Source organism: Octopus bimaculoides, chromosome 21, assembly GCF_046866305.1.
Source record: "Octopus bimaculoides isolate indiv1 chromosome 21, ASM4686630v1, whole genome shotgun sequence".
Lineage (NCBI taxonomy): Eukaryota > Metazoa > Mollusca > Cephalopoda > Octopoda > Octopodidae > Octopus > Octopus bimaculoides.
In genome coordinates, this window is record NC_142948.1 from 19,147,438 (window position 1) to 19,172,726 (window position 25,289).

The following is a 25,289-nucleotide window of genomic DNA, read 5'->3' on the forward strand; positions in this document are numbered from 1 at the left end:
TAAAGAGGGCTGTGTTGGTGAGGTATCACAACCACCAGTGTTTTTTTTTTTTTTTGAGACACTTTCTCTAGGGGGATGCCAGCCAAGGCTAAAGGGACCCTATTCCCTCTGTGGTAGATTTACTCTGATGAAGATGTTCTCTACTATTTTTGTTCTTGGAATATTCATTATTACTATTATTACTGCTGTCGTAAGCAACAATGGCTTCATCAACAGTAATAATAAAGAATATTCATCTGCCTTTAAACAAGTCTTGTTTTTACTCCTACAGGGATTATCATCATTATTATTATTATTATTATTATTATTATTATTGAGTGAGAGAGCAGTGCATGCCATCAAAGTAATACTAGGGTACAAATACATGAAGCCTAATATACCCATCGTGACATGGTGATCTTATATCAAGATAAACAGCACATGACCTTGCAGGTGGGGCCCAGTTAGAATTTTCTTCAGATCATTTAGCCCATTCTGCTCAAAATGTCCCTGAACAATATTTGTTTAAGTATAATGAACAAAACGCCTATGTTTCCAAAGGTGAAGTATTCAAACTCCACAAAAATTCCTCTCAATACATGGCTGTGATGCTCCCCATATCATGCACATATCACCAGCCATCAAGGGCATGCTGACAAGCAAATCTGTGGTATTGAGCAGATTATGTTGTACCAAGACAAACCATGTACATGATAATACTTCCAATCAGTTAAGATCAACAGCCATGAGAGCCATTGTCTGATATTATTATTATCATTATTATTGAGTAAGGGAGCAGTGCATGCCATCAAAGGGACACCAGGGTACAAATATATGAAGCCCAGCATACCCATCATGACTGCCTGTCTGATAAGAGTACACATGCATCACAACCATGTATGTGTGACATGGGGATTTCATATCAAAATAAACAGCACATGCCTAGTTAGAATTTTCTTCAGGTTGAGTAGCCCATCCCACTCAAGGTCCTTGAATAAGGTTTGTTTAATGATAATGAATGAAACATCCATATTTCTAGAGGTGAATTATTCAAACCCCAAAGAATTCCTCTCAACACATGGCTATGATGCTCCCCCAGGTAGTAGTAGTAGTAGTAGTAGTAGTAGTAGTAGTAGTATGATTATTATTATTATTATTATTATTATTATTATTATTATTATTATTATTTGTTTGACTTTTGCTTTGTATTTGTACAAGTTGACTCCAAGTCTCACTCATAAACTTCAAGAGACAAGTTAGAAGTTCAAGTCGATATTGACTAGGGTGCTATATTTTTGGTTTTGCATAGTGTTGTTCTAGAGAATGTCTGTCAAGGCGTAAGAAAATTAGGAATTTGTTTTAAAAGTAATTTGATGATAAGGTGATAGTATGATCTTAAGGTGACAATAAAAGGTGTGTGCTAATATGTACATTTAAAAGTACTTTTGATAATGTTCTCAGATTAAAATGTTTTTGGAATTACATAGACAATATTTTTCATAGGATGTGAGCAGTTCCTATGAGCACTATTTTTTTGAATTTCTTCCATTTTTTTTATTTCCTTGTATCCAGGATAGGTAATGAGTTGGTATTTTGACTGATATTCTAAAGATTCTGCCAGCTCGCCACATTTGTACAAACTAATAATACAAATATTTATTTACTGGAGAAACAAAAAAATGAGCAAATCATATCTTACTTAGAAAATTGTTCTTTGTTTAGAGTTGGAATGAATGACCAAAGTGACAGACAGCAGTAACAGAGAGACAGGCATACACACAATCTTTGAAGCACCTAAAGCTGTCCCAATTCTAAGATGAATTTCTTATAAAAGAGAGGAAGAATGTGAATGTTAAGAAGTTTCTAAATAGAATAATAGATAATTTTTTTTTCTAGTAAAAATACACAGAAAAATTATTTATTGGTTCAATTGAAACCAGTGAGCTACAGGACTGTACCAGGCTTTAGTATAGTTTCTATGGCTGGATGTCTTTCCTAATACCAAACCCTTTACTGAGTGTACAAGGTGTTTTTTGTGACACCAGCACAAATAACTTGCAAGACAAGACACCTCAACTTAGTTGGAGTCTACATTGAGAGAAGTAGCACCAGGCTCTAGTCATCTGTTTTGGCTTGGTTTCTATGGCTGGATGCCTTTCTTAACACCAGCCACTTTACAGAGTGTGCCAGGTGTTTTTTATGTGTCACCAGCACAGGTGATTTTCACATGTCACTGACACAGGTGCCTTTTATGTGTCACCAGCACTGGCAATGATCATGTTTCACTTAGCTTGACATGTCACCTCAGGCACAGCAAATTGCCAGAAGTCTCAACCACTTGTCATTGCTTCCGTGAGACTCAACAACCAAAGGATTATATTTCATCACCCCATCCTACATCTTCCTGGGTCTATCCCTTCTACAGGTTCTCTCCACAATTAGAGATTGGCACAAGATATTGAAAACAAGCCAAATTATCACAGTCTGTTAACATAAACTTAGTAACATTTGCTAATGGCAGGTTGGCATTTATGTTGAGAGGTCATATAATCTCATTATACTCCCATCCTGAGTATACATAACGTACACCTATTGTATACCTTACACTATTTAATGACCAAATTACCTTTAAGAAGAATCTATCTATGATCTCAATGAAAAATTATCTCAGAAAGGTTAAAGTAATGTTGACAAACTTTCATCTGTTAGTCAGCTATTTGCAATGAGTGAATGCTTATAAAACTAAAGCAGTGGTGCACCACTCTGGTGGCCAGTTGTGATAGCAAAACATGACAGCCACAATATATAAACATCTTTAAATCTGAAAGTAGACAAGTTGAGATACAGTTCTCCCATAACCTACCATACTTGAGAGCATAAAAGCCTCGTGGGCACCTTAACCCTTTAGCATTCAGATTATTCAGTCAATTGTAATGCTTATTTATTCATATTGTTTTGAAAAAACACCTGGCATACTCTGTAAAGTGGTTGGCATTAGGAAGGGCATCCAGCCATAGAAACCAAGCCAAAACAGATGACTAGAGCCTGGTGCAGCTCTCTGGCTTACCAGTCCCAGTCAAATCATTTAACCCATGCCAGCATAGAAAACAAGCATTAAATGATGATAATGATGATGATGGTAACAGTTATTGTTCCTAATAAATTCCTTAGCCTATGGCACCTGGCTTCCCATCCATAATACAGTTGCAGTAGACACAAGGTGATTTTTTTGATACATTTAAAAATGGAAAAAGTGCTGGTAAATACAGTAATTGTCTTACAGGATAGTGAATATAAATTCAATGAAGTGTTAAATGTTGCAGTTCAAACAGAACAGAGTTAGTTAATTTACTCTGATTCCAAGAGAATGAGTAAATGGCATCACAATTAGAATTACTAATAAAATATCCCTGGCAATAAACAACAGACTGAGCAATCTGTCCTCATGCATTTAGCAAAACTTCAGTTCAAAATTCCAATGTAGCAAGTACCTGAAGAAGGGCAGAGAGTACAAGTCTAAATACGACTGAGAACCAAAATTTGAATGTATCATTGTATAATAATGAAAATAGCTCATCTCAGAAATTCAGGCAGAAATGATTTAATCCTGGAAAGGGTACTCTACTAATTTTTCCACATCACCTTTGCACTAATTCAGTATGATAAAGAATAGGAATGTTTGAACATAGCCCAAAAGACTCAAATGAAGATAGTTTTACTAAATCTAATGCTGATTTAAGATGAGCAGCAGCAGTACCTCTTTTCTTTTACTCTCTTTCATTTCTGTACACATTTTGAATTATGTACTTTTATCAAAAGTTGTTTTTGCTTTTCTTTTTTCATTTCTGTATTTTTCTTTTTTTTTTTTCCCCTCCTGAACAGGTGTTGTGAGCCATGCCTACTGCAATACTATGTAGAAGTGATTAGTGTGTGTGTGTGTGTGTGTGCGCATGTGAAGATTTCATTGCCATTCTATCCTGTCTTACACTACATTCCCCATGTCATTGTCTCATTTTATTATCCATTTTCCTGCATAACCTCATACCTTGTTCTTGAGGTAAAGATTGGAATATGCAGGAGTATGTTAGCCAGATCACTTGAAATAATTCATAGATTTAAATAATAGACATAATAATGAAAGAATCTAATCATGGTCCAAAACCTAGGAGTAATGTTGTGCTGCTAGTGGTATTACTTATGTCATAATGGGTGTTGAGATAGTTTTTGAGAAGTAGGGAACAACTTCCATTCTTTCATCTAAACCCAGTTGTGTATTTACAAGAGGTCTATTTTTATCCACAGCAGAGATAATGTAAAGTTAACTAAATACATCCTGTCTTCCCATTTAAAGTCTAATGTATATTTACATGAGGGATTTTTGCTATCCAGTCTACAATTGGATGTCTTTCAAAATATACACTAATATCTATCAGCATGCACAAATATCTGCACAAATAGCATGTATGTGGTCTGATCAATAAGTATCTGAACTGTTGCCATAGTAATGAAGCTAAAGCACGCAGAGTTAAGCCACTTGGCACAGATAGACCTTGAACTCTGCTGTGCATGCGCACTAAGTTTTGACATCCTAGCTCTCCTCCGCTGTTTACAGCAGTGGCTGGAAGGAAGGTATATAGCATGTGATCATCTCATTGACCATGACAGAGAAAGTTGAGCAGAGAATCTGCATCAAATTTTGCCAAAAGCTCAGAGGCCTACGCAAAGTTTGCAAAAAGATTTTATCGTTCTTGACACTATCAAGGAGATCTTGTGCAACTGAAACCCAAGTGTCTTTTTGGTCAGCTGAAATCTTCACTGATCTGCACATCCTCAGATAACTCGTGGATAGTGATTCGACATTTTCCCCTCACAGCTGCACGCACATCTGTGATGTTTTTCTCTATATAACTGAGCTTCACTCTGCATGCTTTAGCTTCTTACTCTTATTTTATTTGTTTCAGTCATTTGACTGCGGCCATGCTGGAGCACTGCCTTTAGTCAAGCAAATCGGCCTTAGTACTTATTCTTTGTAAGCTTAGTACGTATTCTATTGGTCTCTTTTGCCAAACTGCTAAGTTACAGGGACATAAACACACCAGCATCGGTTGTCAAGTGATGTTGGGGGGACAAACACATACACATATATTATTTATATATGCACAACAGGCTTCTTTCAGTTTCCATCTACCAAATTTCACACACAAGGCTTTGGTTGGCCTGAGGCTATAGTAGAAGACACTTGCCCAAGTTGCCACAAAGTGGGACTGAACACAGAACCATGTGGTTGATAAGCAAGCTACTTACCACACAGCCACTCCTGCACCTCACTATGGCAACAGTCCGGATACTTATTGATCAGACCTCGTATAAAATTGAGCTTTTAGTAGATTTTAGTAGGTAGATGATTGAATGATGTGTCTAGGATGGAAAATTTGTATTACAATAAATAGAGAATGGATAACAAAATTAGTTTCATACTGTTTTCTTAAATCAACCCTCTGAAATACTTCACAATTTCTTTTGTATTTGTTATCCTACAGTATGGCAAGGTTAAAAGCAAGAAAACAAAACAAAACTATCAATTCTACAGTTTTTCTTTGTTGTACTTTGGAGAAATGTACATTGATTCTTGCTCGTCACTCTGGCTAAACTCATCTTGATTGAATATCACTTTTAAGTATGGAATCAGTTCTTTCTTCTCTCTCCCCTCCTCCTCCTTTTTCCTCTCCCCTCTTCTTCCTCTCTCTCCAGTTTTGGTTAGATATACTTCTCTAATGCTAACTATTTCAGTGACCCTCCCAGGAGATGACTCTGGGAGTTACAAACGTGAATCTCCCTATCTTGGTAAAGTAGCAAACACATAAGAATTGGAGATTGTTGCTAGCAGTTAATGTTATCAAATTTTAAGAGTCTCAAGCATATTCCCAATTTCCTCTGTGGTAATCTTTGACTAGTTCAGGCTTTGTCACATGTGACTGAAATAACGTTTCAAACAACAGGTACCTATCTCTCATGCTAGTGGAGTGATGTGCTCTCCAGAAAATCTTGTCATAATATGGAGGGATGAAGATATCATTTGGCAAAAATATGTAAGAAGGTATAAAGTCTATTGTGCTAGTTGTAGGTTGTCAGTTCAAAGCAGCATTGTGGCAATAGTAGTAGATGTCAGTTGGTAGATAGCAGGTGATGACAGAAACAAGTCAATAGAATAGTGGGAGAAGTAGGCACAGTGGTAAGAGGTGGGAATTGTAAAAAAAGTTTGCACAGTAAAAAATTAAAGCAACTTCATTGCATTTTTGATCTCTTGGTCTCTTGGATTGTTAGCTTCCTGTCAGGATCACACTGTTGCCGCATGTGTTGATGGAGCGCATTCTGTCCTTCAGCATGCCCTCAGGTTAATTTTGTCCACTTTCTTGTATACACCATGACTTGCTTGCTACCACATCCAGAATCTCACACTTTTACACAAATGACACCACCCTTCATTCCACCCTACTATTCTTCAACCATGAATTATCCATTCACAACCTAAACACTATATATGTGTGTATGTGTGTGTGTAATAGTTAAGGAAAGGAACAAAAACTTAAAGAAAAATACAAGATGGAAGGATAAGTTTTAACAAATAATGTATTAGTTTAATGGTTAAATAGGAAGGGAAAGAGAAGCAGAGGGAGGAAGTGAAAGTGGGAAAGTGGTTGAGAAGAGGGAGGAAAAAGATCTCTGGGCAAAGGGTGATGGGCCAGGTGAGAATGCAGTCCTATGAGGGATGAATTAAGAAGGGAAGATTGGGTTTGGGGGGGGGGGGGGTACCTATTGAAGTGTGTCCATGTTTTAAGATAGCCATAAGGGCAGGGAGCTCTGTGTGTGTGTGTGTGTGTGTAGAGGTGTGCAAGTATGGGAGTATAACAGCAAGGGTTTGTAGGAGAATTGGGTATTGGTGTGTGTGCATAATCATTATGTATGAGGAGCACATGGAAGGAGCTGGGAGTGGGTGCAAATGAGTTAAAAGAGAAAGTAATTGAAATGCTGGGAGGTAGAAGGGTTAGGGTTAGGGTTACGAGTGTGAGATATTATAATGTGGAAGAAAGTTATCAACAGCAGGGTACAATGGGGGTGTGCAAGAAAAAGAAACTTGTTCTGTGAGGGATGTGAAGCATGTGGAAGAGCAAGTAGAATGTGATAGAGGTGAATATAAAATGTATAAACAGAAGGGAGAATGAAAAGAAAGAAAATAGAAAAAGAAAAACAAAATGAGAAAAATTAATATACAATTTCAAGGGGGCGAATGAGAGAAAATTAATAAAAAACTTTGCAGGGAAATTGGGGGAAAAAATTATTACAATAAATCAATGATAAAAATTAAATAAATAACAATACTGTACTTGTGAAAAGTTCAGGAAAGTACACAACTGTTACAAGTCTGTAGAGATAGAAATGTCCATGTCATGGTGAGGAAGTGATAATTGAAAAACAGAAGGCAGCCAATTGATGGGGAAGCGTATGACACAGTTTTAAGGCATTTTTAACAGACAAAAGAGGAAGTCTTACAACTTCTAAGATGCTGAGAATCCAAAGTTGGTGAAAGTAGTAAAGTCCATAGTGAGAGAAAATCATCATCTTCCATGCTGGCATAGGTAGGACAGTTTGACAGGAGCTGGCAAACCAGAGAGTTGCACCAAGTCTATTTTGACGTGGTTTCTATGACTGAATGCCCTTCCTAACACCAACCACTTTACTAGGTGCTTTTTTTTATGTGGCACCAGAGAGTTAGAGAAAGATAGAAATACTGTCAGAGAACGAGAGACAGTGAGTGAGAGAGAAAGAGAGATGGGAAATACCATTATGAAGAAGGGATAAAGTGAGAGAAATAGAAGTGGCTCTGAAAGGAAGGTAGATCATAAAGTAGGTGGATGATGTGAAAGGTGTAGGAGAGGTGGGTGAGGGGGATGTAGAGGTACATAAAGGTAGCTATAGTGAGTGGGGTGTGATAGTAAATATGAAAGAATGTTGAAAATGATAACATTTATGAGGGGTGTTAAGATAGGGTTTGACAGAGGAGAGGGAGGGATAACTGAAAGTACAGAAGGACACTGATCCGGGTAAAAATAGTGTGGGAAGGGATGAAAGCAGTTCCAAGGGTAGAGGAGGTAAAGGGTTATGCAAAGAATAGGTTTTTATTTCCAAGTTGTGCTTTCACACTCAGAATTTCATTTCTAATACACACACGTGCACGCACACACACACACATATTTATTTATCTGTTTATATAGCATAGAATTTAAATTATACAAGTAACCAGTTTTTAAGCTTCCTTGTGTATTTCTACATGTCTGAAGGGAAACCATTAGGGGAACTCATTAGTGCACTTATTATTTTCTTGGAATTTGTCATTGGGTATGTCACAGAGTACTTATAGGAAACAAAACAAAAGAGGAGAGATGGTTTATAAAATCTTACACCAGCTTATGAGTGTTTCATTAATAAAAAAAACAGTTAATAGTTATATAATGTAAATTATATTCAAATAGCATTGTCAAATCTTCATACATGCATGCATATATATATATATATATATACAAATATGTGTTAAAAGCAGCTTGAGGGCTTTAAACAATATTGAACACACATACACAAAGTTTATGTTTTGCTATTTTGTGGGTAGACTGCACTTAAAAGTGTAAGAAAATATATTCTCTTGAATGTGCCTGGTGTTAAAACACCTGGAAGTCATAGACGAGAAAGATAACTCACATCAAATCCCATTCAGGAGTGATGGGCATTGATGTTTCGTAATTTTTGTGACTTGTCAATATTGCATACCCGAAATGAGGCCCAATGCAAGCGAAATCACTGTCTATGACTCTATGCAAAATGGTGTAAGAATCATCTGTTGGTATGTCCCAACATTTCATACCACAGAAAAAAGTTCAAATATGAGTTAAAAGCAGTTGGAGGTATATAAACAATATCAAACTCGCATACACAAGGTATATATTTTGCTAGTTCGTGGGTAGGTTGCACTTACAGGTGTAAAAGAATATATTCTCTTCAATGTGCCTGGTCTTAAAACAGTAGACAAGCAAGATAACTTGAATTTGAGCTTTGGCGAGGAAGAACTGATGTCATCAGACGGTATCCAACATTCATCAGATATTTTGACCCTGAACCATATCACTCTTCTGATGGTAGGTCAGCAGAGGCAGCCAAATCACTACTCACCTCCTCCTGGCTTCCAGCTATATATAAATTGCACATCCTTTTTGAAGAAGCTATAGGGCGGATACACAAGTATTTAATTTTATAAATATATATATATATATATATATATAAAGATAGATAGATAGATAGATATGTTTCTTTATTGGCCACACACGGCTGAACACAGAGGAGACAAAATACAAAGTAGAGCTTTTCTTTTTGGGAAGGGAAGAAAAAAAAGTTGATGAGAGATTCACCAGAGAGGAAAGTGTTTGTCTCTAGACCTTTCAGACACATCCACCATACACAATCTTTCACTATAGCCACAAGTACAATGTAAATGGCTCTTCCTTCCCATTTCAAAGATAGAAAGATAGATTGATAGAGAGATAGATAGATAGATAGACAGACAGACAGATAGAAAGAAAAAATCTGCCTCAACAAATTCTGACCTATTCAAGCATAGAAGTGAATATTAAATTGATGCTGCTGATGGTGATACACTTGTACACATTCACACACTAACACATATATATAGTACATATCATTCATTTGTTCACTCATTTCTATGTCCATTTTTCAATGCTAGCAGGGTTTAGATGAATGTGTAATTAACTGAGTCATTGTTTTACAATCTGTTGCTCTTCCCCTTATCTGCTCTTAAGTGTATTTCAAATAAGGGATCTTTTATGCCACACTGTTTCAAAGGCAAGGAGCAACTGGATGATTTCTTAACAGGAAAACTCACATCATTAATTGTGGAGTGCAACTGTCATAGAAGCAAATGCAGGTGTAAATAAACGCACATAGGTTCACACACACTTGCATGCATGCATGTATGTGTATGTATGTATGTGTATATATATATATATATATATAGAGAGAGAGAGAGAGAGGGAGAGAGTGGGGGAGAATTCCATAATAAATGTTAATATAGACTTAAGACTGTAAATGTGATAACCAAAATACCCCATAGATATAGTTTATAAATAGTATTCTTATTACAACAATGTTGTTTGTTACTTCTGAAAGTATTGATAGAGTTTGGATATGCACCATATATGGTCCCTTATTTTGTAAATAACAATATCGATTAGTTCATCGAGAACTGTACTTGTTGCTTGTTTGGTTTGTATTGATGATTTCTGTCGATTCACTAAATTCTCCCTTCCATGGTGTGCGAATAACGATCATTATTTAAGTAACTTTGAATCTGGTTACCCCTAAAAAATTAGTAAATTTGATTTCCATTACTATAGCCTAAAAAAAAATATATATATCTATGGGGTATTTTGGTTATCACATTTACAGTCTTAAGTCTATATTAACACTTAGTACGGAATTCTCCCTACAATAAATTAAGTAAACAAAGAAAAAATTTTCATTAGGTTTCTATTCATATCTCCTATGGAATTATCCCTCCGAGAAAATAAATATAGAAGATTATTATTAATTAATTTAAGCAACAATTTTTTTATATCAATTGATTTAAATAAATAAAAAAGTTGTATTGAAGATGTTATTGTTTATATATTTTTTGTTGCAGAAGACATAGATACTTAATTATATACATTTATATACTCACTTATCTTATCGTTGTATGTTGTGGTGACAAGCGACTATCTTGGACATGATAGGGTTTCAATTGGTATGTGCTTGAGATATAATGAAGAGAATTTCTCAATGGTTGTGGATTGCACTTACTTAGTTGTATCGTCCATTAAAGTGTTTTTGTTGTTTTTTAACTGTAATTGATGCATGATTGAATAGTTAACACTCACGCTCATAATACATAGACATTTGAATTAATTTTTACAATTCAGCCATCCTTTCACACAGAATTTTGCCTTTTTCTAAACCATGACTGTAAAGTGACTTTATATAGAAGGAAACTGTGATTATGTGTCTCAGAAAATACATATATTAGTCAAAACAATTTGTTGGCCTCTTATGGTTTTTATAATTATTTATGTTATATTATATTCATAGCATTTAATGTAATATTGTAATATAAATAAATTATCGGATTGTTAATAGTATATCTCTATATTTAATTTATCTTTATAATTGAATTATACCAATATTTATATGGCATCCAACTGATGTACCAGTGAATTGGATGTTTAACACACCCCTTTGAAGGATTTCTTTTCCTCAATTTGTTACTATATATATATACAGGCACAGGTGTAGCTGTGTGTTTCAGAAGTTTGCTTTCCAGCCACTTGGCAGTCCAGATTGAGTAGCATAGGGAAAGACAGAAAGTTGCTTTTGTATTTTCCAAGATTAGCCTTAGCTTAATTATCCTATTATACACACTGACTTCTTCGATCACTTTATCTACCTATAGTTATTTACCGTTAAAGAGTCTAGCTGAGGCTCCCCTCCATTTTACCTCTTGCATGGAACACATCTACATGCCTCCATTCTAGCATTTCACTAATTTCACCAGACTACCTTTCATTGTTCCTACATTGGCCGTGGCTGTTCTAAAATTGCAATCTTCATATGATGACCAAGGAGCTGAGCGACACTTTCCAGCATCTGAAAAGGTTTGTGGGAATGGTTGCTCACAGGCAGACTGCATTTGCACATTATCAGATGGACAATTATTAATATCATCACTCAATTAAACCACCATTTCCCCAGATCTTTAAACATTTGGAGCTAAGTAAATAAATATACAAATATGTGTGTGTGTCTGTGTATATATAAAAGACACACAACCATTTGTAAGCACTTGCACAAACATACACATATGAAAACTGTGTCTGTATATAAATGTGTGTGTGTGTGTGTATACATGGATGTGTTTGTGTATATATAGTATGCATAGTATGTGTGTATAATGTATATGTCTGTGTATGACTGCCTGTGTAATACAACAATGCAAAATATTTTAAATCTGTGACAACCAATTTGATTATAGGCATGACTTCAGATAGAAATGAAACAATTCAACTTTAGCCACCAAATAAAATGATATGCAATTCAGAATGATTAAATTGAAAGTAATGCTCCCCTAACTCAAGCATTATAAAATTAGCATGTCTATTTTTATTTATCTTTTATTTGTTGCTAATCATCAAAATTCCAGAAACATACAATCCATCTGGATATGTTTTGAACAAATATGAACAACAATGCAAAATATTTTAAGCCTGTGACATTACACATCTAAATTCTCCCAATTATGCATAAATCGATACCCCGATGAATTGGCTATCATGCTGTTTTAGTTCTTTTTTTTACCACCCACATCCTAACACCATATTTAGTGCCAGAAAGTAAGGAAGAGACATAGTAGCTTTCTATATTGGAAAGTTGGTTAGGCATCTATTGGGGCCTATCTTATTTTTATCAATAAGTTATCAATACATATCCAACAAGAGCAACATCAAAAGCAAACAGCATGAGCAAGCTGATTCTTAAATTAACAACAACAACAACAAAGTTCTTTGAGTGTTGCATAGAATGTCTCGAAATGTTTGCATCAACTCTTTTAGCTCAGATTCTACCATGGTGAAATCTGCTTTCTATTCTTTCGAAGTTAATTTTTAAAAAAAATACTTCTAATCCAGGATTTTGGATTAGTGGAGTTGTTAGAAAGCAGAGGGGATACCTTGTTATCTGTGCATTCTGAATTCAAATGTCTCTCTGTCACTAATGAAACAGTGACACTTCTTTAAGGAATTACTACCAAATTATCAGCAGTCTGGAAAACTACTGAAAACAGTTTCCTTAGTTTGGCAGAAAGTTCAACTGCCACCATTACATATTTATGTGATATGCATATATATTGTGTGTGTGTGTGTGTGTGTGTGTGTGATATTTATTAAAGCTGAAACTTTGGGTTTACTGTTAATTCCTCTTTCGTATTTGGAGGTAGTTATGAATTTATTAATGAACTTATTCATTACAGAACTTTTTTTAAAAAGTCCATTGACTTTTCTTCTATCATTTAAAAGTGTAAATCTATCTGATTGTATATAAAACCTTTCAGCAGGACACACTAGAAGTAGTTAAAGATATATGCAAAATATTAAACAGCAATTCATCATCATCAGTATCATTGTCATCATGTAATGTTTTTGTTCTATGTTGGCATGGGTTGGCTTGTTTGATAGGATCTAATATGGACAAGGACTGCATCATGCTCCACTGTTTACTTTGGCATGGTTTCTACAGCTGGTTCCCTCCCTAATACCAACCACTTTACAGAATGCTCTGGGTGTCTTTTGAGGGGTTTTTTGTGACACCAGCACTAGTGCAACTTAATGTTAAATGAGGGGGTAAAGTATGAGAGAAGGGGGTCAGAGCAGAACAGGGTTTCTTGCTATGGAGGGGCCACATGGGTACTCACATTCTGGAAGAGAAGGTGAGGGAGAAGCAATCGGAATGAAGCAGGGAAGAGATAAAAATAGCAGTGATGAGATGGATGAAGTGTCTGTGTGGAGTAGCATGGGATGAGGTGAGTCGAAGTAAATGAGCATAAAAGAACCAGCTGTGAGGCTGGGTTGAGTAGCATGAGTGTATCAGAGAGTGAGAGATGGGCAGTGAGTAAGACAAGGAATATAATGAATGAAGAACATGTGTTAAGTGGATGATAAGTTGGTGAGCTAGGGAAGAGTGGGTGACAACTGTAGAGATTGGGTAGGATTGAGTGGAGGATGTAGTGAATGGTTGATAAGGGGCTGGGTTTGAAGAGTAGCAGAATAGTAATGATGATACATTAGACAGGATTAAAACAAGAGATGACAAGTGATTGAATAGTTTGCTTGAGTTGAGGAAGAGAGGCTGGCATATAGCATAGGGAGGGTGAGAGATATATGGTGGTGGAGAAGGTGAGATGATTGGTGGCACAGGGGAATCAATGTAAAATGTGGGTGGAGAGGATAGTATTAAGGATGAAGGATGGATATCAAGTGGAATGGTTCCCAGTAATGAGAAAGATTAGTGTTATCAAAAAATAAATAAATAAAGATGAAGGGTAATGGGGATATCATAGGAGGAAATAGGACATAGAGCCCAGTTATGCAGGGTTTCTAGACTTTGGTCTCCAGTCATTCTGGTCCTGAGACCAGGCTTCATGTGTAAAGCATGCTGACAGTATTCAGATTTGAAGATTACTCACAAACTATGAATATATTATGTCCAGAAGCAATGTAAATTTTGATAAAAGGAGAATATGACATAATACTTGGTTAACTGAATGTCAGTTTATATACCATTTAAAATTGCTTAGATTTGTTGTGGCAGAAAGAAATTCAGAATTCCTGATAAGAATATTCTTAATATGGAAGAGGATAGCACTTTTTCTAGGATGTATATTTCGCAAATGCTACATGTTTGTTTTTGCTATTCAGATCAGTTCAGAATATGACATGTAATGTTAAAATCCAATTGTTTGCTTTTCAAGAATGAATTTACTGCAAGACTCATGTGTTCTTTAACAACTGAATTATGGTGATTGTCACTATGGCTCATATATATATTTACCATCCAATAGACATATCACGCATTTGTCTAGGATTTATAGTCATTGAAGTTGTGTTTCTTATTGTTGATGTTAAACAATGATGCTGGAAAATTATTTGTAGTAGAATAGCTAATTTTAATCAAATTACTATTAAAAATACTTTTGAACATACATTCACAAGAAAAATGATTGGATAGAAGTTTTTTAAAATGTTTTGTAATTCTAGAATGAGCATCAAGTTTATAAGCAGAATTGTACCCTGATATCTTTCATGTTCTATTTTTTTTGTGTGCATGGGTGTTATTGTAACTATTTCTTGTATAATAACTTTTTTCTTTGAAACTCTAAATCTGTTTGCTATTCAAATTTTGTTGGGTTAAAACCTTACCACCAGAGCACAGGCTATCAGAATTTAACATGAAGTTAATATGGGATTAAAAACCCTTAGGTGTTATTGCTGACTCCTTGCAACTCATATTCATATCAAGCTTTACTATATTATTTTCCTTTACCCAGGAATTATTGTGAAAAAATATGGTAGATGTTCTCTCAAGCATCTATATGATAATCTGCTTGTTCATTCACTCGTTATACGTTAGTTAGTTAGAGAGGTAGAGTAAGTGTGAGAGAGAAGAGGAGTGAAGAAAGAAGAAAGGTAGAAGTAGAGAAAGGTGATTAATATTAATACACTTAGGCCAAATGGTCACATGGTCAGCTAAAGGTAGAGATGAAGAACAAGAGAAAAAGACGAGAAAAAAGAGTGGGCGGGGTGGGGAAGGAATACTTATTACGTGGTTAAAAAGTTAGCTGAAGGGAAAGGTAGACAGAGAGAGATGGACAGGTGAGGTAGTTATATTGAGAGAGAGAGAGAGAGAGAGAGAGAGCGGTGGTGGTGGTTGTGTGTTGATATTGAAATGTATTTTTTGTATTGGACTAATTTTTTTTATAGTGATCATTGCATATGCATAAGTGCAATTATTCATCGTCTGCTCACTTAAAAATTGACATTTGTTTGTAAGGGGTAATCTAGCCTAAACTCTGGATTCACTAGAAACGCAATTGCAAGCTGCCCAAGAAAGGATGCACAGATATAGAGCACAGAACAGAGAGAAGACATAATAACAAAAAGAGAAAAAAGACAACACTGATGGAATCATGAGGAAATGAATGTAGACAAACATCAAGAATATTTAAAGAAAGCTAAATTATGAATGCTATAAAAATGCAAATCCTCTGTTCTTTCTTAAATAAGTCCTCTTAATTTTTTCCATCTCGTGGAATTTACACAAGTCCTACTAGTAATACTAATTTTTGCTATCAAATATACTAGTTATTGTATAATTTCCTGTAAAATCTCATTATTTTGGAGTAAAAGTTTAATGATAATTGAGCCAATTTATAACAAAAATGTTGACCTATAAAGATTAAAAAGATTATTATACGTATAAGGCTTTTTACTAACAATTTCTGATTCTGTTATAGCAGAGTTAATAAATACAATCGATTGGTTTTGTTAAAATATTAAGTTTTATGTTCTTTAAAAGTAATTTTGACTCTACAATTGGAAGAAAAGGGAACTCCATATGTTGTGTAAAGCAGGCATATGTTTTCTGTGTAGGCAAAGTAAGCTGTGCTTTCCCAGACTAAAATTATACATATCAATTATTAAATATAAAAAGTAAATAATTCTCAGTTTATTATTTAATACATGAAATTCACTGTAAATGGCTACTATTTTGATTTAAAACAAATACAATGTAAGCTGTTTAATATTAATTCTAGGCCTGAATCTCATTGTTATTGTTTTGTCCCATGTCAGATTAGTTCAACGTCAAGGATATAAGACTTAGTATAAGTGAAGAGAGAAGATATGAGTGTATCACAAGATATGCAACTAATTAATTCAAAGGAGTACAGAATATTGTAGTAGCAATCATGTAATCAGAAAAAGAAAGCACTATGTCTATGAGCTAAAAGATTGCAGTGCCTTGGTGTATGAGCCAATGAATTTGATGGGTTTTCTTTTGGATGTAGTATGAGATGTTTGTATATAGTGATGCAGCTCTGTCTCAGAGGTGGCTTGACTGCATGTGGAAGATGCCTGTATCATCTATGTATCAGTGCGTTTTGTGAGAAGTGGGTCATTAATGTACAGAGTGCTGAGTGAAAATTTTTATGTATATGATGTTTTTACAGAAATCATATTAATATCAAATGGTGTACATTTGTATTATTATCTGGTATGGGAACTGGGATACACTTGTATGGAGACTTGGGATTTCTTTGTAATTCAAAATAAAACATTGATCAGCAGATGTGTAATTTATTTTCATTTTGAATTATATAATTTTCAAATATATAGTTATGTATATGCACACAGTTGTTGAAGATAAACTTCATTTATTCATGCAGTCTCTTATTAATGAATTTTACATTGGTCCATTTATATTTTGCAATTGCCTGTTGGGTTTGTATGTGTATTTAATACCCTGATAAGCCGCTTAGAGGATTATATTGTGGATTGAGATGCAGTAGTTTAGTGTTGTGATCTAATGGGCTTAATATACATCATCTTTAACTTTTTGTCTTTTTAAACTTGGCATTTTTGAAAAGACAAATGTGTTGCAAGGATATGGGAGTAATCAGATTGAATAAATCATTTTAATGTATTATTGGAAATAGAGTTGCGTCAGTCATTTCAGATTTACTGGGTAACAACAATACTGATGACTCTAGGGCTTTTTTACTATGGTGAGTTGGTTTCTTCATGTTACATAGCAAACTAGACACTCCTCACTTCAGCCAATAAATTTAGAAACTGTAATTAGAAACTTCTTTTTTGCTAATCATATCAACCAACACATAACACCATTACTACTCTCTGCCTGTTACAATGTTGCTGTCATTGGATCTGGGAGGGGGGGGGGTTCTTTGAAAGTGAGCTTTATTTGTTTATTAGTTTCCTTTAATTTTGGTGTGCATGAAATATGTTGAAATTATGAGAAAATCACATGCTAGGTAGGGTCATTGCTAGGAGACGAGTGAATGAAAAGTCTGTTTTAATAAGTTGCGTGTACTTTCCTACCTCCATTACAACTCTTCCATTTGTGTTACTTTGATGGTTCAAACATCCAAGACATTTTTCCCACTCTGAAAAGACTACAATATTTATTCTTGAACTAATATGAAAGATTTTGATTGTTGTTTATGATGCATGACATTATGAGTGCTTTTGACTAGTGTTTGGCCACTTCTAGTATGCAGTAGCAACAGCAGGAGAAACAGCAGAAACACCAACAACACCTTTTTAGGTGTTTTATTATTTTTTTTATTGAAGAGCTGGTCAGCTGCTAAACACAGGTGAAGAAAATGCACTGCAAAGCTCTTTTTAGTTAGAACCCATTTCCACTGTGCTTTTCGTTACTTCATTATTCATATATTTATCTCATATTTTTTCCTTTTCTAGTGAAAGGCATTTAAGGATTTATATTGCTAATAACAACACTTGCAAATACTTGACTTATAACATCACCCAGTAATTTCTCCTCCACTCATCACACAACCATCACAATTGTCGCATAACTATGACATCATTAATAAAGACTGGGTTTCTTGCCTTTATGTTTAAATCAAATTTAAACAATAGTGTGAGCCTTCAGTTAGTGAATACTTGCACAATATACCAATACATAAAAGCTTGATTATATTTGAGCTTTAATTGAAACCCATAGGTAGTCTTCAGAGTAGAAATATTGTCATGAAAACATACTGTATGGGGAGAAATGTGGGCCATAAATAACTGACAACCAACCAAAGGTTTGATGGTTCACATCCTGTCACTAGTAATATGCTACCACTTAAAAAACTAACAATAATTATTTCTAAACTAATATCATCATTAAATGTCTAAATATCTGAAATGAGTTAATATAATTATAATTTGAGAACTGTTAATCTCATCTCTAAAAATGAAATTATTCATTTTATATTTATATTAATGCTACATTTCAGTTAATTTGATTTCTAATCACCATCAGATGCATTAGTGCTGGATCAGATTTTAAGTAGGAATCCTTATCCAAAATTAAACATAACAAAGCTTTTGACTGTGTCTGATGTGTGAATCTCATAGCACAACAAATCAATTAAACTATGTCTAGTATGCAAGTCTATCAAAATTGTCTACCTCTGTACTCTATCAACCTTTCAGCACTTATGTACTTTATGTGTACTTTACTCTCTCTGACCCACACTCTATCAACTCTGCTCAAAGTTTGGTTTTGTACCCCACTCATTCTCTTTTATGTCAACAATCTACCCGTTGTATCCAACTTAGACACCTTGCATCAAACCTACATTGAATCCATTAACAGATATAGAAAGCATTTTTCAATGGAGTTTGTACCAATCTTGTTTTCTTTAACAGCACAAAGACATAATCACAACAGATAACACAACCATCACACCCTTCCTAGATAGGAACAGCATGTAACTAGAACACTAAAAGTTGCTACAAATTTTAGGCTATTCTATCACTGGAGAATATCTCCTGGTAAATGGAAATACTCAGTATCAAAAAGAGTGGCTTTCCTCCTCTTAACTAGAAAATACTTCATCCCTTATGAACTTTTAATCCCCTACAAATTTCAGATGAAACTCACAATAGAGTACTCCCATACCTGGGGCAGTATTATTGCTACACATTCAAACATTTCCAACTGTCTCGAAAGAAAGTCCACCTGATCAACACAAAACTGCTCACTGACAAATTCCAACTTTTAGGCCACAGAGGTCCTTTCTTCTCTCTGTGCTTCTACCACTATTACAATGACCTGCTCCTGGATTGTACTGGCTGGATTGTACTACCTCCCCTCAAGTACATGCAACTTATTCATCTCTTGTATTTTGTCTGAACTAGTCCTGGGGCATTGTCCCTCTAGAATTCTACCCCTGCACATGTTTTTCTGCAACTTGGAACTTTTAACCATATCTATCTCACAAGTCTAATGGTTTGTAAAATAAATTCAATAAAAAGAAAATTCTCTTACCCACTATATCACAGATGTATGTACACTATGCCATTGATACATGCGTATTCAGCTTTTGTATATTGGATAGGAGCAAGCATCACTTCCATTAGTTCTTAGTTCAAATCCAGTCCAGTACAATGTATATCCAGGAATAAGATATTTAATGATGATTGGAGATCAAAAAGATCAAAATATAGTGTAAATATGTAAATATGAAAAAATCTTCCATATCTAATGATGAGGTTAATAACCTATAACAATATTTCTTCATCTTATCTCACACCACTGTCAATATTATCATTGTACCATAAGCATATTTTCCATACCTCAAATGTATTATATGAACAGAAATCTTTGAGAAATCTCAAAAATGTTATCATCATTTGCGATTTCTTGAGTCCTTTTCTGAAATGATCTGGAAAAGGTTTAGATGGATACTTGCAAATATTTTTTCTACAATGAAAAGCAATAATGCAATGATATTCTGTGATAATACCCATAAGATTTTTGAAATTCATTGGGAAATTGGCAGTCTTATATTTCCACGATCTGAGTGAAAAGCCTGGTTTCAAGAAGTAGTCACCCTTGTTTTAGTAATTCAAAAGGAATGTTGTCTGGTCCTGGAAAATTTCATAGTTTCATTTTGTTCATACTCTTGAAATTGTTGTTGTCTTCATCTATGGCTGTTCAGGATGGTGTGACATATTTCTCAAGAAATCCTCTGCTATTGTTGAATTCTGATTCAGCAGAGAAGGAAAAATGTCTCTTCCAGCATTTGAGGATATCTTGTCAGAGCATCTGCAGTTAGAAGGTTATTTGTTGATGTCTGTTTCTGGGTTAAACAGTTACTTCAATTCCAGCAAAATAATTTCTAAAATCATAGGCATCTGCATAGCTTTGTAGCTGTATTGCTTCTGTGTTATTGTTTTGTATTTTCTGAGTTTGGTTTGTCATTAGTGTTTGAATTTTGAAATCTAGAATAATATAACCAGAATAATGTTTACTTTTTGTTTTATTGAAATGTCTGTTTTTAAAATTCATAAATTAATTACATATTTATTTATATATACATATTTTCTTTCTTTTTCTCTTTCTCTCTCTTTTCAGAACTCATTTAATGGTATCAAAGTTCCTGGCAATAGAACTAAGGTGCCGGAGGGTCAACTGTCCTATCCTCTGCCGTTATCAGCTGATACCAATAGTAACAACAGTACTCAGGATACTGACATCTACTCAAACAGGAACATCTTGCAAACGGTGTCCCTGGAACCAAGGCCAGCTTTGCCCCCACTTACGTCTTCTTCTGAAGGACAGTTTCAACTACTATCACCAAACTGTGATGCCTGTGGTGACAACTACAGTTCTCTCAGCAAGAGTGATAACCATTCAGGCAATCACATTGCTGGTGAGCGAAGCATTTCAAAGACCCGGAATCTTCCGATTAGTGCTCAGCAAAAAACAGTTGATTCCGGATCTTCTGCTTCCTCTTCTATAGACGTTAGAGGTGGCAAAGATGGGGGAAATGATTATGCAGGTAATGACAACTGCATTCACTGTGACATTAGGGGCACTGACTCTAACACTCTTCCTTCTTGCACAGGCACAGATTCTCACCTTTCAGAAAAGACAACAATAAATGACAACCGCATTGATGTGTACAAAACTCTCACTGGCAGTAGTGTCAGTACAACTACTACACCAAATACTATTATTGATACTACACCTCCTACTCTATCTACCATTACCTTTAGCTCTGCCATTGCTGCTACTTCTATAGACTCTTCTACTATTGTTACTACCACACTTACTTCTAGTGCTGCTGCTACTACAGCTACTATTTCCAAAAGAACCAAGGCTTCTCCCACCCCTAATACCACAGCTTTGACGTCCATTTATTATCCCCATAACAATGTGAGTGACTGTGGTGTTGGCAATGCCACAAAAGGCAGAACTACATCAATTATCTCCGCTGATTATTTGTGGCATCACCTGGAGCAGCTGATGTTGCATAGAAATAACCAGATAGTTAAACTGCTTTTCAGCTATGGAATCAACAACAGTCCAATCCCCACTTCAGGTAGGACTATGGAACATTCCAAAGAGAACCACATTTGGAAAAGAATTGAAGAACATGTTCCCACACTTTAAACTAAGTTTAAATGCATATGCACATACAGATAACACACCTGCGTGTTAATTTGTGGGACAAATTTCATACCATCTTATGGTTAAAAGAATATAGGAGCAAGATGCTAAGAAAGTAGTGTTGTTATTCACATAATTATGTACAGAATTCCTATTTTCAATTCCTAGAGATTTATAATAGAGATTACAACAGGAATGTTTATCATTCCACTAGGGACTGACAATAGGTATTGTTTGTTATAGTATTAATATTTATTAATACCACTTTTAGTGACACTAACTCTTTTTGTGTGTCTGATTGACATAAAACTTGGTTTAGTAATTGGAATGCCATCCAACAAAACCAAAATGCAAGTCTAGAAAATGGATGTAAAATAATAAACGGTTAATGCCTACATCATATGTATGCAACAAAGATTGTGTGTGTGTGAGTACACACACACTCACACATACATACATACACATACACACATATTTATATTTATTTATTTTTTACAAAAAAATAGTTGACTGTAACTCCAAAGTTTCGCTAATGATCAACTTCATCAGACAGCCTGCTGAAGTTACTGTCAACCTTTTTTTTATAAAAATAAATTTTATACACTACATTTTTCTGTTATTTTTAAATATCTTTATGTATAGCTATACATAAAACACATTTATATACATAAACACATACAGGTGACAATTGATTAACTACATATATGTATATGATAATGATAAATTCATATACATTCAGAATTTTTTTTTTTAATTCTATGTTAATTTTTTTTAAGATTATCTAATATTTGTTTTATTTTTCATTAGCTACAGAAAGGTTAAAGTTATATATGTATCAATGCAGCTTTGTTTTGTTTAATAAAAGAACATAATCTAATGCAAATGTGTTAAGAACGGATGTGTGTGTGTGTGTGAGTATACACATATACATGAATACATAGGTACACACACACATGCTTATATTTTTCATTAGTAATTGGTGTTATGATGGAAGAGCAAACATCACGTATTATAAACAAGTAAGTAATTTTTCCAGGTCCACCAATTCAATCAACACATCAAATCCCTCAGTTTTGTTTTCATTTCTTTTTAAAACAAAAAATTGTTGTCTTAAAATAAAGTTTTTCTGAAGTATTTATTTTTTTCTGAATTTATCATTGAGTTATGCTAGTGTGACATTAGTGCTGAAAAATTATTATTGTTGTTGTGGTTGTTTATTTTAACTGTTTTTCAAACATCTAAGTCCAAAACATATTGCTCTGTGTTGTCCGTAAAATCACCAACATAGGGTTTCTTCTAAGAAACTCCTCAGCTCAGTGCAGAAGTTGTAGTTGTTTGCATGAAATTTACCTATTTCTTTTTAAAATTTTCAAAACATGGCATTGAAATATTTGAGAGAAAACCAGGGGAGTTTGAGCTCTGATAACAGTACCTTCCCCATATTAAACCAAAGTATTACCACTCTCACCAAAACAACACCAACAATGAAAATGAGAACAACACACCTGCCAATGACACCTCTACAACAATTACTGCTACTGCCATCACCACCAGCATTAATTAATACCAATACAATAAATAATCGAAACACTGCAACAAATATGTTGACTGGTTGTGGTTTCACTGCTGTAGTGTGCACACAGGAAGAAATTTTTTTGTCTATCCAGGATTTGAAAAACTGTTAAAAACTTCCTCTTGCGATATGGTAGAATCATATCCTAGAATATTCCAGAAAATATTTTGCAAGAAACTAATCACTAAACTATCATGTTTAGATGTATAGGAGTGAGAAACAGGGTAATACAGCAAGCAACACCATAGCAAATAGGCAAATATCTCAGCCTAATCTGGGATACTGAGATACACTTAGGTGGAAAAGACTCAGTATGGTACAGGTGAAATTTTTCCAACAATGGATGAAGCCAGCAAGCACTCCACAACAACCCTAAATAGTAACAAACTGGTCCTCATGCCAATCTACTTTAGCCAGAGAGTAGTGAAAATAAAGGCTGTCAGTATGCCACCAGAAGTAGACATCTGCTAGTTGGTGGCATCTGTTCTTTTCAATATAGAGGACAAAAGCCACATATTACAGGTCCAGAAGCTGTAGAAAAAATTAGGCCAAGGAATGGAGGTATTGATCAAATAGATCAAGAAAGTATGAAAGCCATCCCAGACCTGATTAATTTGCCAGGTGGCTTACAACTGTTCATAGTCATTAAGGGCTGAAAGCTAAGGTGTTACTTGTATGGTAATACAAACTATCTAAAGGCTTTTATGTCTACAACAAGGGAGAGGAGAAGGATGACCGCTGTCATCAACACCGTCACCACAGCAGCAACCACCATCAACAAAAACAGCAGCAGCACCTATTGTAGCATGCATCTGCAACAGAAAAATCAGCAACACCAAAAGTGAAAGCAATAACAAAAGAACACCACCCTCAAGGTCCAATCCATCACCAACAACAATGATAATTGAAAGCCCCCAAACAACAACAACAACAGTAAAAAAGGCAAGCACCCACAAAACATGCTATTCTCTGCTTGAGATCACTCAGACATTTCATGGCAAAGGTGACAGGGAACAAACTAAATCACTGAAAAAGAAGAAGACATACCAACAAAAAAATGCTGGGAGGGTCAAAGAAATGGAAGAAGTGACACCCAACACCACCACCGCCAATGTTACCAACACCTAAACTATTTACACCATCATGAATGCAATCACCACCACCACCACTACCAACATGACAAATACTAGCACAACGGAATCCACAATTAAACCAACATGAACAACATCTACAAAGAAACGACAATCAGAAGTACAAACAACAGAGAACTAGGAAGCCACATAAAACAACACACATCAAACTTCATGATTTCATCACATCGACAAATGACATACTAATATATACCTTTTACTTGTTTCGGTTGTTAGACTGTGGGCATGTTGGAGCACTGCCTTGAATTTTAGTTGAACAAATCAACTCCAGTACTTATCTTTAGTAAAGCCTAGTAATTATTTTGTCAGTATCTTATGGGGGATGCAACAAACCAACACCTGTTGTCAAATGGTGGTAGGGGATAAACTCAGACACACATATATACAATAGACTTTTCCATCTATCAAATCCACTCACAAGGCTTTGGTTGATCCAAGTGTATAGCAGAAGACACTTGCCCAAGATACCATGCAGTGGGACTGAACCCAGGAAAATGTGTTTGAAAAACCAACTTCTTACCATACAGCCACGCTGAATTCTTAAAATAACTCAATAAACATACAACCAAATTATAGCCTGATGGAATGGAAGATTTCTGGGCAGGGTGGAGAGATGATAAAAGATTATTAAGACATTTAAGAGTGGAAACACCCATTAGCTGGAAGGATGGAATATCTGTTTTACCACTGCATTAAGGTAAATGGACCTGTCTCATCTGTTTAACATGGCC

General features: G+C 35.0%; 1 protein-coding gene across 49 annotated transcripts in view; it reads left to right on the forward strand.

Moving 5' to 3' along the window:
- Positions 1 to 22,970, forward strand: part of LOC106874170 (uncharacterized) — a 312,709-nt gene extending 289,739 nt beyond the window's left edge. For all 49 annotated transcript variants that reach the window (XM_014921803.3, XM_014921805.3, XM_052975460.2 and 46 more), the window contains one exon: positions 20,797 to 22,970. In XM_014921803.3, coding sequence (XP_014777289.1) covers positions 20,797 to 20,807 — 11 coding nt within the window. In that variant the 3' untranslated portion in view covers positions 20,808 to 22,970. The remainder of the gene's footprint in view (positions 1 to 20,796) is intronic.
- The last annotated feature ends 2,319 nt before the right edge of the window (positions 22,971 to 25,289 follow it).